The sequence below is a fragment of the Mytilus californianus genome, unplaced genomic scaffold (assembly GCF_021869535.1).
Source record: "Mytilus californianus isolate M0D057914Y unplaced genomic scaffold, xbMytCali1.0.p SCAF_72, whole genome shotgun sequence".
NCBI lineage: Eukaryota > Metazoa > Mollusca > Bivalvia > Mytilida > Mytilidae > Mytilus > Mytilus californianus.
The window spans coordinates 434,738-447,832 of NW_026262726.1; the positions used below are offsets into that span (position 1 = coordinate 434,738).

Here is a 13,095-nt window from a genome sequence, read left to right on the forward strand (position 1 = left end):
ATGAAATTATTTGTGATTAATTTTTAATTAATGATTCGTTATAAGCAGTTTGTGTGATCAAAATTGGTCAAAATAAAATCAAATACATTGTACATCACTGATGAATTATTGACTTGCAAGTCAATAATTTAACCTCATTGAATCCATATTCATGTCACCTTTAATTTAACCTCCTAACTACCATGTGAGGTTATCCTAGGCATTTGGTGGTTTCCTTTTCACCTCTATATTTTTTAATCTGTATTTTGTGTACTGCTGTCTGATTTTCACTTTTGTTAATGGCTTTGTCAATTTCTCTGCTAATTTTGAATGTAACTGTGATCTGCCACCTTTCTATCTCTCTAATCACATTTTTTTCTTTCACTTAGCTTTATTTTCACTTTGCTTTGCTACAACACAAATGTCAAACGCATAATGTATTGTCCAAATATTTTATGGTATGTGTCTTCAATTGTCTGTATTATTCGAAAATTTCTTCATTCTTTATTATATGTTTTCCAAAAAAACATTATTAATATCAGATTGAAAAGAAGAAGCATATAAGTATATTAAACAAAACCAAACAGAAAAAGGATCACTTACAGTCAGAAAAAATATTACAGATACATCTATTTAAAAAAAATGAAAATTAATTTTACACAAAATGATCAATATGACCAAGAATATGGAGTACCATAACATCAGAGATATATTAAATAGAAGAGAATATATCTCAATTAAGATATATAATGAATCTAAAAAGTTTCTGCAGATTGAGAATCACTCCAATTTTATTTTATCAATGCCAATATGATTAGATTAAAACAGGAGTTGAAGAAGAAAAAGATAATAAAAAAGAGCAGTTCCTAGCGAAGGATGAAGAAAATGCCCAAGATAAAGTAAGAAATTACTTCTGAAATTCATAGCTTTCAATTAAAAATTGAGATTAATAATAATTATTTACCCCATGCAGAAGGTACAATGTTTTAGACCCGTCTGTCTATCTGTCTCTTCATCTGACAGTCTGTCAGTGCTGTTCTTGTCATCACAACTCCTCTGAAACCACACAACAGAATTCCATGACACTTGGTAGTTAATGAGGACATACTATGTAAATGTGCATATCCACAAGATAATTTTTATCAGTTCACTTTTGTAGAGTTGTTAGTCATTGAACTTAGGAATCTGGTGAGATTTGGTTAGTCTAGTTACACTGCGTTGGCGTGGTGTACACATCTACTTTTTTATGTGTATTTCATTGTACTATAATTATACAGTACTGAAAATAAACTGTTTAAATTTATAGTACTTAAAATGTACAAATGATTATTTGTTCCTTCAAGCAAACAACCTGTAGATTTCTTTTGGGGAAAAAAAGCAGTTCATTTCAGGTAGCATCAGTCGACAGTTCCAGCTTTCAAATATTTTATACTATTTATTCTGTATATATTCTTTTTCAAAGAAATCTAAAGGATACTATTTTTATGAAATCTGTAGGTTGAAAATGAAGAAATAGAGGCAGAAACTGTAGAGGCAGAAACTGTAGAGGCAGAGACTGTAGAGGCAGAAACTGTAGAGGCAGAAACTCTAGAGGCAGAAACTGTAGAGGCAGAAACTCTAGTGGCAGAAACTGTAGAGGCAGAGACTGTAGAGGCAGAAACTGTAGAGGCAGAGAGTGCATCAAAAGTACAGCGTAATGTAAGAATCTGTTCAGGAAAAAAATAATAAGTTTGATTATATATCAATAACAGATTCAACTATCTATTTGCGTTAATTTTAGGTATAGAAGGTTAGTTTTGAAACATTACACAACCGTAAGAATTGAACATCAGACTTAGTTTCAAATTCCTTGATAATCCAGTTGGTGATGAAAAAAAACTGACTTAAGCACATTCTAATTGATTTCATTACTGACTTTGGATATGGACAATCAGCCATGATTATTCAATACAAATATACAGAAATAAAACTGCAGATGAAAATGATATTTGTCATTGGAAAAATTGAAAAAAGATAATATGAAAAAAAAACTAGCTTAAATAATTGTTTTTATTTACATTATAAACCATTATTATTGAGACATATCTTTTTTATGTTTTGTAGACAGCAGAAAAACAGATCTCTCCATTGGCTAAAGCAATTGACAAGGTTAAATATATTAAAGCACTGTGGCCAGCATGTAGACAAATATGTCCGACAAACATAACAACTTGTATGTGCGGTCTTTAAAATATAAAGCATGTTTATGATGTCTGTTTCAGTCCTTGTCCTAATAAGAGTGCATTTTTTTTTACTTATTATGGTATAATTCATTCCTATTGATTTTTTTAAAAAGGGCACCAGCAGTTATCTAATATTATAAAGGAATTATTTGAAAAGGTTTAAGGAGTATATAAAGTTTTTTGTTATCTTAAAATAAAACATCTCAGGAGTATGATTTTTTTTTCAAAATTAAACCCTTTCTCATCTAGAAGAAAAATGATATGACATAAAATATATTTGTAAAATGTGTTAAGCAGTTGTTTATATGATGAATGCATTGTCATACAAACAACTGCTTAATACATTTTATGAATATATTTTGTGTCATATCATTTTTCTTCTAGTGGGGAAAGGTTGTTTGTATGACACTGCATTCATCATATAACATTAACATTATAATATCTTAATGAAATATTAAAATAAACTTTAAATTTGTTTCTATAGAGAAATGCTACAGATATCATTGGACACATCATTTCCCAAAACTTCAACACAGATTTGAGCTATTTGGAAAGCTGCAGCCTGTTTAGCGGTGAAATACAGTTCAAGCCTAGAAAAAGACCATTGAGGTATTGCCCTTTTTATATTTTACCTCAATATTTACCTCAATTTCTGAACCAGAATAATTCCAAAAAAAGCATATATTTTTCCTGTTTTTTTTTAACAAAGCCTGTTCCGAAGTTTACACCATAATATTATATTATCATTTTTTTGGCTATACTTAGCACATCCATATTGATGCATTTCATAAAATATGCTTGTGTCATAAAAACAATTGACGGCAAATACCCTTTAAAGAGAAAACCAACATCTGATTTGATAAATAGATGACAAACATCATGTTTTATATTTTTCCAAAAAAAATTGCAACAATACATTTTTAAAATCATATGAAACCTCAAATTAAAAAAAAATTATGCATATGTTTTTTTATAACAAAATGGATAGTTTTCATTATTAAACTTATGTACATATACCTTTTTCTGAAGAAAATTCTTTAATTTGTACACACAACAGGCATGGGTCTGTCACTGAAAAAACTATAATCTGATTGTACATGTTAAACACGTGCTCAATATCCATGTCTTTTTGGTTGATTGTTTACTATAAGGTGACAATCGGTAAACTTTGGAATCAAAACACGGCATTTAATGAGCTGCCATATTTGTTAAATCATAACAGACAGAGAGAAAAAAAATGACGATTATACGATATAGTTGTGAAAAAAATGATAAAATCTTCCACAGAAGACTAAGTTTATGATATATACATTCATTGGTTCAAGAATTGGATAAACATTATTTTTCACCAATCACTTGTTTCATAGGACTTTAATTTGATAAAGTACACACTTCTATATCTGAATGTGTTCAAATATGCAACAGTTAGGTTAGCAAATTTTATCTGTCTGTAAAAAATACTTGTTATTTCTGAAATATATTTTCAAAGGAGAATTTGCATTTTTTATACCTGTTTCATGCACTTGTCTTACTACTGCTAATATTTTCTTATCTTCTAAAATGCAAGGACATATAATGGACCGGATATTTTGGTGCCAGGAGAAGGCGGAATGAGTGTTTTCTACCTCCTAAATATATTTCCGGATTTTGCTAAAATTGCTGTTTACATTTTTGCAAAATCCCACTTGGACCATTATGTACAGCAGGTTTGTCTTAATTTTAGAGTTCTTTATTTTTGTTAGATAAATTCCTCATCATTTCAGCTGAAGTAATCAGTAAGGATTTTAAAACTAAATAACATTGGTATTAACCTGTAAAGTTGGGCTCTTTTTTTAAGTTTATCATCATTTGCATATGATTTACAATTGGGGGCAAAATAAATGGCAACTTATTGAAAATGCTCAAAGAACTTTTTAACTCCATGAAAGTAATTGTGAATTGTGGCTTGTTGTAGTATCATAAAGTTGACATGGATAACATCAAAAAGGCCCTAAACAACAGAGGCCAAAGCAGGACGGTCAGAGACCTGTTAATTGAGGAGGCCAAAAACCTATTAACAGATGAAAAAATGGGTATCTTACTTTACAAAAATATGATTTGGTTTTTTTCTTCAAAATTATTAATGTCAAAGGAAAAGTATAGTATGTATCTGATCCACAACATAGCACATTTGTATTTTTTTTAAATAAAGTGAGACTATTTATGATTTCTACATTTTTATATGTTCTGCATACAAATGTTGAGCGGTTCACACAAATTTTGCAAAGATGGAGTTGAAGTCTCTGGGGTCATAGAATAAAGTACTGACATATATTTATTATAAGGGTTAGGGGAAAGGACAACAAAAGGCTGCAGTCTATATATGTAATAAAATGTTTGTCAGTTAGACAATTGATTGTCATTACTAAATAGGAATTATTTGTGCTCCTTGCAGTTGTCTCTAACATTGACATAAGTCATAAATATAAGAAATTATTGTTTCCTTATAGGTCCTGCAGCATTAATGTTTACTGCAGGATACTTAATGAAAGAGCTGGTGATATACCATGAAGAGGGGGTCAATGACTACTTGTGTGCCTGTCCTTGTGCTCAAGGGGTAGAAGTGCAGCACATCTACCATGATAAAGGGGACAACTTCTACCCCTTATCCCATAAGGATCTATGGAGAGGTATGTAATTTCTGTCTTTTTCCGATATTATTAAACAGGTATAGACAAAATGCATTTTTTTAATAAACCTTACATTCTTCATTCTGTGTTTTTGCCATTTTCATCTTTTCATCAATTTCAGGAGAATTAAACAAAAATGAACATGAAGAGATCAGTTATAAATGCTGTATATATATTTTGGCTGTTGTTTAATCCTGATAATGCAAGTATTATTTTTACTAACTGGAGTGGTACCTGAAAGTCTTCATCTTAAGGAGAATACATTTATTGTAGGTTTGTTCAATTCCAATGGGAGACAACACTTGTACTATTTTACTTAATAACAGTTTCCTTACGTTAATTAATACTATAGTGATGGAAATATTACTTTAAACTAACCACTAACAGGTACATAAAAAGTCTTCATCTGAAGGAGAATACATTTATTGTAGGTTGGTTCAATTTCAATGGGAGACAACTCTTGTACTATTTTACTTATTAACATTTTCCTTTATCTTATTTAATCCTCTGGTGATGGAAATATGACTTTTAACTAACCACTAACAGGTACATAAAAAGTCTTCATCTGAAGGAGAATACATTTATTGTAGGTTGGTTCAATTCCAATGGGAGACAACTCTTGTACTATTTTACTTATTAACATTTTCCTTTATCTTATTTAATCCTCTGGTGATGGAAATATGACTTTTAACTAACCACTAACAGGTACATAAAAAGTCTTCATCTGAAGGAGAATACATTTATTGTAGGTTGGTTCAATTCCAATGGGAGACAACTCTTGTACTATTTTACTTTAATATTAACATTTTCCTTACGTTAATTAATACTATGGTGATGGAAATATGACTTTAAACTAACCACTAACAAGTACATAAAAAGTCTTCATCTGAAGGAGAATACATTTATTGTAGGTTGGTTCAATTCCAATGGGAGACAACTATTGTACTATTTTACTTATTAACATTTTCCGTTATGTTATTTAATCCTATGGTGATGGAAATATGACTTTAAACTAACCACTAACAGGTACATAAAAAGTCTTCATCTGAAGGAGAATACATTTATTGTAGGTTGGTCCAATTCCAATGGGAGACAACTCTTGTACTATTTTACTTATTAACATTAATGGCATTTCTTTTAATCTTTATTTATTAGAGTTTAAATTGTTCTTGTAGAAGGTTGATTCCTATGCTTTCATTAGAAGACAAGTATTCCTCCATATTAACATTGCTGTACACTTTTCTTTTTATTTGTCTACATAATACACGAAATGATTATCTGTCAGATTGATAAACAACCTGCTTATGTATATTCTACAGCTGATGGCCCAAGTACCCGTTCCAAAATCAGAGACAATTACCAGACATTGGAAGAGGATAATAAAGGGTACTACTATGCCTTTTTTTTTTTTATTTATTGAATATGTATAAAGCTGTAAATTACTTACTTCAAATAAAATATAACCAACCATCCTGTCAGTTGAAATCAATCAATCATGTTTAAAAGACTATGAATGGTTCCCATGGTAAATTTATTGCATCTTTAGGAAGGTAAATATATATATATGCCCATCTGATGCCAGGAGCCTGGAATTAATTCAGTGATTGCCTTTTTTACTGTTTATTATATTTGTTCATCATTTTTAGATGTCTCTTCTTATATGCCTAATTAAGGTCATTTGTTTTATTGTTTGTATTTGGGGTCTGTTATAGCGGACTTCAATTTTTGCATACTAGAATACTTCATTTAATATCATTCAATCAAAAATGCAAATTTAAAACTGTTACACTCATTTTCTATATTTCAGATGCTTACCAGGAATGGAATCAGATTCAGTGTAAGAATTCAAAAAATATATATATGATGTGTACCATGTATACCACGAAAATCCATTGGTGTATCAATAAAATACCTGCATTTCATAATATATCAAGTAGTTTAATTGCTATTGAATGTATTTTCCATCACCTATTAATATATGGATAAGTACCGATGAGCAGGTTGTCTGCATATTGATATTGTAAAATATTAGCTGACAGTCACAATATGAAGCTTTTTTGTTGAGTGAGCTTAGTGAACGAGATCAGAAAGCCTTCATTTTGTGACTAGAAGCTGATATTTTACAATCTCAATATACAGATAACCTGACAATTGATTTATCAGGCTATATTTGCGTCTTTTTGAAGTGTTTTTTTTTTTTTTTTGAAGTGGTTTTTTTTTTGGTTTTTTTTGTTGACTTGATAAGTTAGGGTCAAACTAATAAACGTCAGTTCAAAAATTGTAACGTCATGGTCAAAGTAATTAAGGCTGGGTGTTTGACGTCACAAAGCTGTGATATGCAATTTCATTATAAGCTGAGCTAAAAGTGAATACAAATGTATAAGATATTGTAATATTACATAATTCTCAAATGAAAGAAAATTTTCAATCTTGTGCATATAGAAGTCATAAACACTTAATCAATATAGTTATTATAACAACAATGTCATTATTATATTTTATTGGAACAGAGTTTTTCAGCGATATGGCCATGAAATCTGGCAGGGAGACATAAATAGACTGTCAAAAGGTCATTGGTTGGATGACAGCATTGTTTATGTTGCAATAAGGTGATTACTATACAAGACTTATACTGCTTATATGCAGCATTCATCATTAGGAAAGGATTTTGTTATCAGCATTATTCAATAGTAATAATATGTTACTTGAATAAATAAAAAAAAAAACAGGAATATAGCGATAAATTGTTAGAAAAATTTTGACAAGGAAGATTACTTTAACACATAAAGTTGTTTTTGATAATTAAATATTATATACCCTTGTAAAAATAAAAATACAGCCTTTTTTCAAAATATACAATTGATATGATTTAACATATATTGATTAATGTATTCTAAAGACATCATCAAGAGACATATGCAACAGAAGATAGTATTCACACATTTGATCCAGTCTTCAGCAGGAAGCTCTTGGCAAAAGAAAATTGTCCTGATGATGGGTAATACTTAAATTTATCACAAGCAATGCAATTAAATTTATTAAACTTCACGTTAAAATGCCATATCATGATTGGCTAATAACAGGGTAATTATTTACTCTATCATATGGCTGAAAGGCTGACAATTTTTTTTAATGTCAACCTCTCGTCCAGATCAATTAAACTGAATCAAAAATTCAAGGACAATGAATTGAATACTCAAGTAACTGAAGACAATTCTTAAGTTCTACATTGATGCTCAGATTTTATCATTTGACTGTCAAAATAAAATAATAAGACATTTTGCTTCACTTAGAACTGTTGATTTTTGCTAATACCAATGACATTGTTATGTACATGTTACCTTGTCTTCAAACCATTATAAAAATCAGGAGATTGCCTCTTAAAGTATACTATTTCACTGAAACAAAAGTGATCTTACGGCATGGCGCTATGTAATCTGTAAAAGTTTTATAAAAAAATAAAAAATCTTAAATTTTCTTAGAAGTAAAATTTTCCCCATGTAAATAGAAAAATTTCTGAATTTGTGGTATAATTACAAGCTGGGCATCTAGTTGTATCCCATGGACACATTCTTCTTTTATTTCTAAATATTGTTGTCATGTGGATAATTAAATAAATCTTTTTCAGTTCTAGGTTGATCCTCCACTCATGCAATATAGATCTTGTGAATGCCTATAGCCGGAGAATTGCATTTGAAGAGAAACGGTTGATATTGGTCCCAATATGTGACAAGTTAGTTTAGTGATGTATCATCTTGATATCATAACTCAATATTCAAGAGTATTATCTTATTTAATTTATTATTCATTTAAATTTTTGAATGGATTTTGTAAAAGAAAATATCACTGAATAGACCAGGTTTATCATTTTGAATGACAAGTGCACATTTCTTAATAACAAGACTCCTCCATTGATGCTTGAATAAAAATAGTAAAAAGGTCAAAGGAAAATTTTTAGCATTTGATTAATTCAAATTTAGGCAAACAGATAATTTTAAAGTATTCATCTAGTTAAGTTAGATATACCTAAAGTTAATATTATATGATTGATGTTTTAGTACACACTGGATTCTGGCTTCCTTTTGCCCCAAGACTTTCACTGTAACCATGATGTGTTCAATGGGAGGTTGCTATCGGAAGACAGCACAATCACTTGGAAGGTAAAAATAAATGAACAAATTTCATTAAGGAAATAGTTTTATACTGATTTTTGAATCTCATAAATCAATTTGAATAGAAACAAATCAGTCATTCATCTTAGGAATTTGAACCACAGAGAGATAGAATAAACATCTTGTCATAAATGTACCTCAGCCGCTATACATAAACAACACAATCATAACTATTGCACATTTGATAATTTTACGTATCAATCTAAAATATTTATTTACAAATGCAATAAAAAAGCATTTTAAATATCAATCTTCAAAGTATTATTTGGTTTGCTTATGATTAGATAATAGAATGATAACCTGGCAAGAGTAAATCCTTTCACAAAAATTCATCTTGAAAAGAGATGAATTTTCAAATAATAAATTTTGAGTTAAATGAAAAATTACGGAGAAGAACTTTTTAAAATCAAACAGTTGGAATACATATTAGTTTAAGTATGAGTTCATCAAAATCAGAGCCAAATTATTAAGTTATAATTTGCCAGAGTTATGATTTGTACCAGTCTGTGATTCTGTTCAAATTCTTTATAAACAATGATCAACTATTAACAATATCCAAATCTATGTTAATCAAGATCAAGTTTTTATTATGCTTTTCTGTTTTGCAGATACTTTGCTGCAATGTATGCAAAATCATTTGAGGAAGTTAAAATCAGTCATGCAAAGGTAAAGTGTTTTGTTTGGTCTATTTTATATGTATTTACTGCAATTAACTAATTAACTAGTAGTATATATAAAGCAAAATTCTTGTGACAAATTATACCCAGGATAAAACATCACAGAGGAAGAAATAAATAGTTACATATACGCTTATTGGCTAACTTGTTATAAGGGTAATAGCAAATTTGTTGTCCTGAGTTATCCACTTTTGATTGAAGCAAAACATGAGAGCAATAGTAGGTATTTAAGGATGTACTTAGGTGAGTTTAGGTGAAAATTAATAAATCAAGAAATTAAAATTGATACTATAAACTTGGAGAGCATCCGTTAAGGACAAAAATAAGCTAAAAATATTGATAGGTCATAGACCTCCTTTTCGAGATATTTGAGATTTAAAATATGGCTTTAAAAGGCTGACTCAGACTTTTACCTTATATTTGCATTGGTATGATTTGGGTCTCAAAACAATACAAAGAAATCAAGAATCTTCTTAAATTTTAGTAAATCACCTTTCATGAGCTATTAAGTCTTATATGAAAAAATAAATGGGTGTTATGGGGCAAAATATTTTACATTGTATTGTATGGAAAAACACCAAGGAGTCTGAACATTTGTCACAAATTCCAAAACCTCACCTAAGTATATCCTTAAGGGACAACAACTTGCTATTACCTAAATGAATAGTCATTTACTCTTTTCTTAAACAAACGATATAAAAATAAAGAGTTGTGGAATGATTGCCAATGAGACAACTATCTACCAAAAATCAAACAAAGTGGATGTAAGAGCTTTCAAAGATACACAACTATAAAATCTGAAACAAATATTCACACTCTTGTACATGCAAGCAGAGACCTGTAAACCATAAACATTCTGTACAATTCTAGAGCTATTTCATTGTATTACATTAATAACTGAAAAAGTTAAAAGGAAGTGTTGCTTTAAGCAGAATTTCAATTATGGTTATTGATTTCTGTCTAAATATTCTGAAACAATTTGAATGTCATTTTTTTTCAGATCATGTTACACTAACATGGGTTTAAATTTTGCTAATCACAAAATTTGAGTTTCCCTGGCAAAATGGCCATTTCTGTTCATAATTCTTTACATAATAGAGGTTTGTTTTTATAGGTTCAAAAGCAGCAAAATGGTAATGATTGTTGCGTATTTGTAGTTGGATATGCTGATCAATGTTTACTCAAGGTACTGTTTTTCATATATATATGTACATGTCATCTGGATGTGGATATGTAGATATAGAAAAATATCAGCCCTCGAGCCAGAATATGAAGCTAAATGTCGAGTGAGCGTAGCGAACGAGCCATTTAGCTTCATATTCTGTCAAGGGGGCTGATATTTTTCAATATCTATACAATCCACATTCAGATAACATTTTTGTCATCTTTCAAAGCAATGTTTTTTATCAAAATTTCCTTTTTCAATAATTTCGCGGGAATTGTTATTACCAGAGTTACCAGAGTGTCTCTGTTATTACTAGGCAACACACGTCATCAAAATATTAAACCGCGGATACACCTTGTGGCCAAAATACGCAGGGTAAAATATTCCCATTAACTAGAGGAAGAAAAATGTTTCGTGTACATGATAATGCATATATGAGAGTATAATATTTGAAGATGATACAAAAAAAAAAAGAAATATTAAAGATTATATTGAAAGATCGTAGTATTTCATATCACCAGAAGAAGAAAATTTCTACTCGCTGACCGGCTACTGAACAGCATACGGTTCATAAAAAAATTCCAGAAACGCATCAAAATGCTGTTTGTTTTCAAGACTAAAAGTACACATATATATTTAAGTAGTCGTAATTCGTAAAGGAGAAGTTGATTTGAGAAAGACAGATTTATGTTCACTATAAATGTTTTAATAATTTAAACTGCCACTCCCTCATTGTTGACATTTGTATCGATAGATTGATCTCAATACAGGTCAGACCAATAGTTCAAATTAAGTCAAATAGTTCAGTTCTGAAAAAAAGTAGTCCCGGCAGAACTTATCAAGACTGCCGTCGACACCATTTTATCAACATCTCGTTTCAGAATGTAAAGTAATTTTAGGAAAAAAGAAATGGTTTATTGTAAACTATGTACTGCAAGTGTAATTTATTTTATTAAAAGAATTTATTTGGTGACTTATCACCATTACAATACAAGGCAATATGTTGGGAGAATTTGTTGATAAGTCCTGCTCACTTGATAATGTCTCCTCACTTGCACACGCTAACTGGATACGAGTTTTACAGATATGTTGAGGAAGCTGATATAGCGGTAGGGAAGGATGATAAATAACATTATCCATACTGCTCACATACCTTAGTTTTCAAGTGCATCATGAAAGCACTAGTTATAATTACTACAATTTTTACTTTTCAACAAATAAAAATGCAAGTAGCATATGGCTTGGCCATTTACACCAAGACGTCAATAAATTTTATTGAATATCCCGCATTTATCATGCAGTACACACACCAAACACATGCAATATAAATGAAATGAAATGAAATGATACTACACATGCTCACACTGACAACTTGATAGGATCACTTTACAAAGTAAAAAGGTCAAATGAAATAAATACTCATTAAGTAAAACAGTAGAAAATAGATGTCTTTCAGGAAAAGATAGACACAAAAATAATTGTATAATGTTTCTTAATTTCTATTTGATAGCATATATTATTTTCAGAATGGGAATCTTGAAGATTGGAAGGTCAAAGGCAGATCACAACTTCTGAAAATAATTAAAAAAATGTATTAAACTTTTGTGAACTATCAATGTAAAGATAAAAGTTGATGTCGTGATGTACAGTTTTAGTAAGTTTGGTATAATATCTAGATCGTTATTATCTATGTGGTACATTTTGGTTTGCTATTTATTGCGAACCCAATGATAATTTTCCACAGATTCACCTGCAAGTTACCTGTCGATTTAAACTTTTGTAAGTTCTATTGTCCCATCTAACAAATACAATAGCTATTGTTCTCTGTTTAGTTTATTCAATTGAACCTTTAAATTTCTTCCAAGAGAAATCTATCACTCACTGATTAATTTACCGGAACAAAAATTGAACTGTCAATGATGAAAATACATGTACAAATAAGGAACCACAAAACTGCATATGATGTTGTATTTATTCAATATCAATTACTCATTTTCAATTTGTTTAATTTAAACACTGATTTAAAAATTAAAAGTTGATTTCTGATCAAATTTCAATATTTTACCTATCAAAATTTGCTTTTTTAGTGTGTTCACAAATATAAACTTGAAAATGATAATGTTTAAATGAAGGTCTTCTTAAATATATTATTTACAACTGAACAACAAAAATAAAACATGCATGCCAATTCTTTGAAACTGTAGTAAAAAA

The 13,095-nt window shown here is 29.7% G+C and overlaps 1 protein-coding gene and 1 long non-coding RNA gene across 2 annotated transcripts; both read left to right on the forward strand.

The window, feature by feature from the left end:
* The first annotated feature begins 498 nt into the window (after positions 1-498).
* LOC127710350 (uncharacterized) lies at positions 499-2,312 on the forward strand. The gene is made up of 3 exons (XR_007986147.1): positions 499-878; positions 1,477-1,677; positions 2,083-2,312. It is a non-coding gene; the product is annotated as an uncharacterized LOC127710350 (long non-coding RNA).
* A 1,030-nt stretch (positions 2,313-3,342) lies between these two features.
* On the forward strand, positions 3,343-12,482 carry LOC127710339 (uncharacterized). Its single transcript, XM_052216137.1, has 12 exons — positions 3,343-3,907; positions 4,156-4,273; positions 4,691-4,870; positions 6,190-6,256; positions 6,678-6,707; positions 7,381-7,479; positions 7,770-7,868; positions 8,499-8,603; positions 8,929-9,030; positions 9,651-9,708; positions 10,834-10,905; positions 12,411-12,482. Exons 1-12 carry the CDS (start codon positions 3,812-3,814, stop codon positions 12,480-12,482), a joined length of 1,098 nt encoding a protein of 365 aa, XP_052072097.1. The 5' UTR covers positions 3,343-3,811.
* Positions 12,483-13,095: the final 613 nt, after the last annotated feature.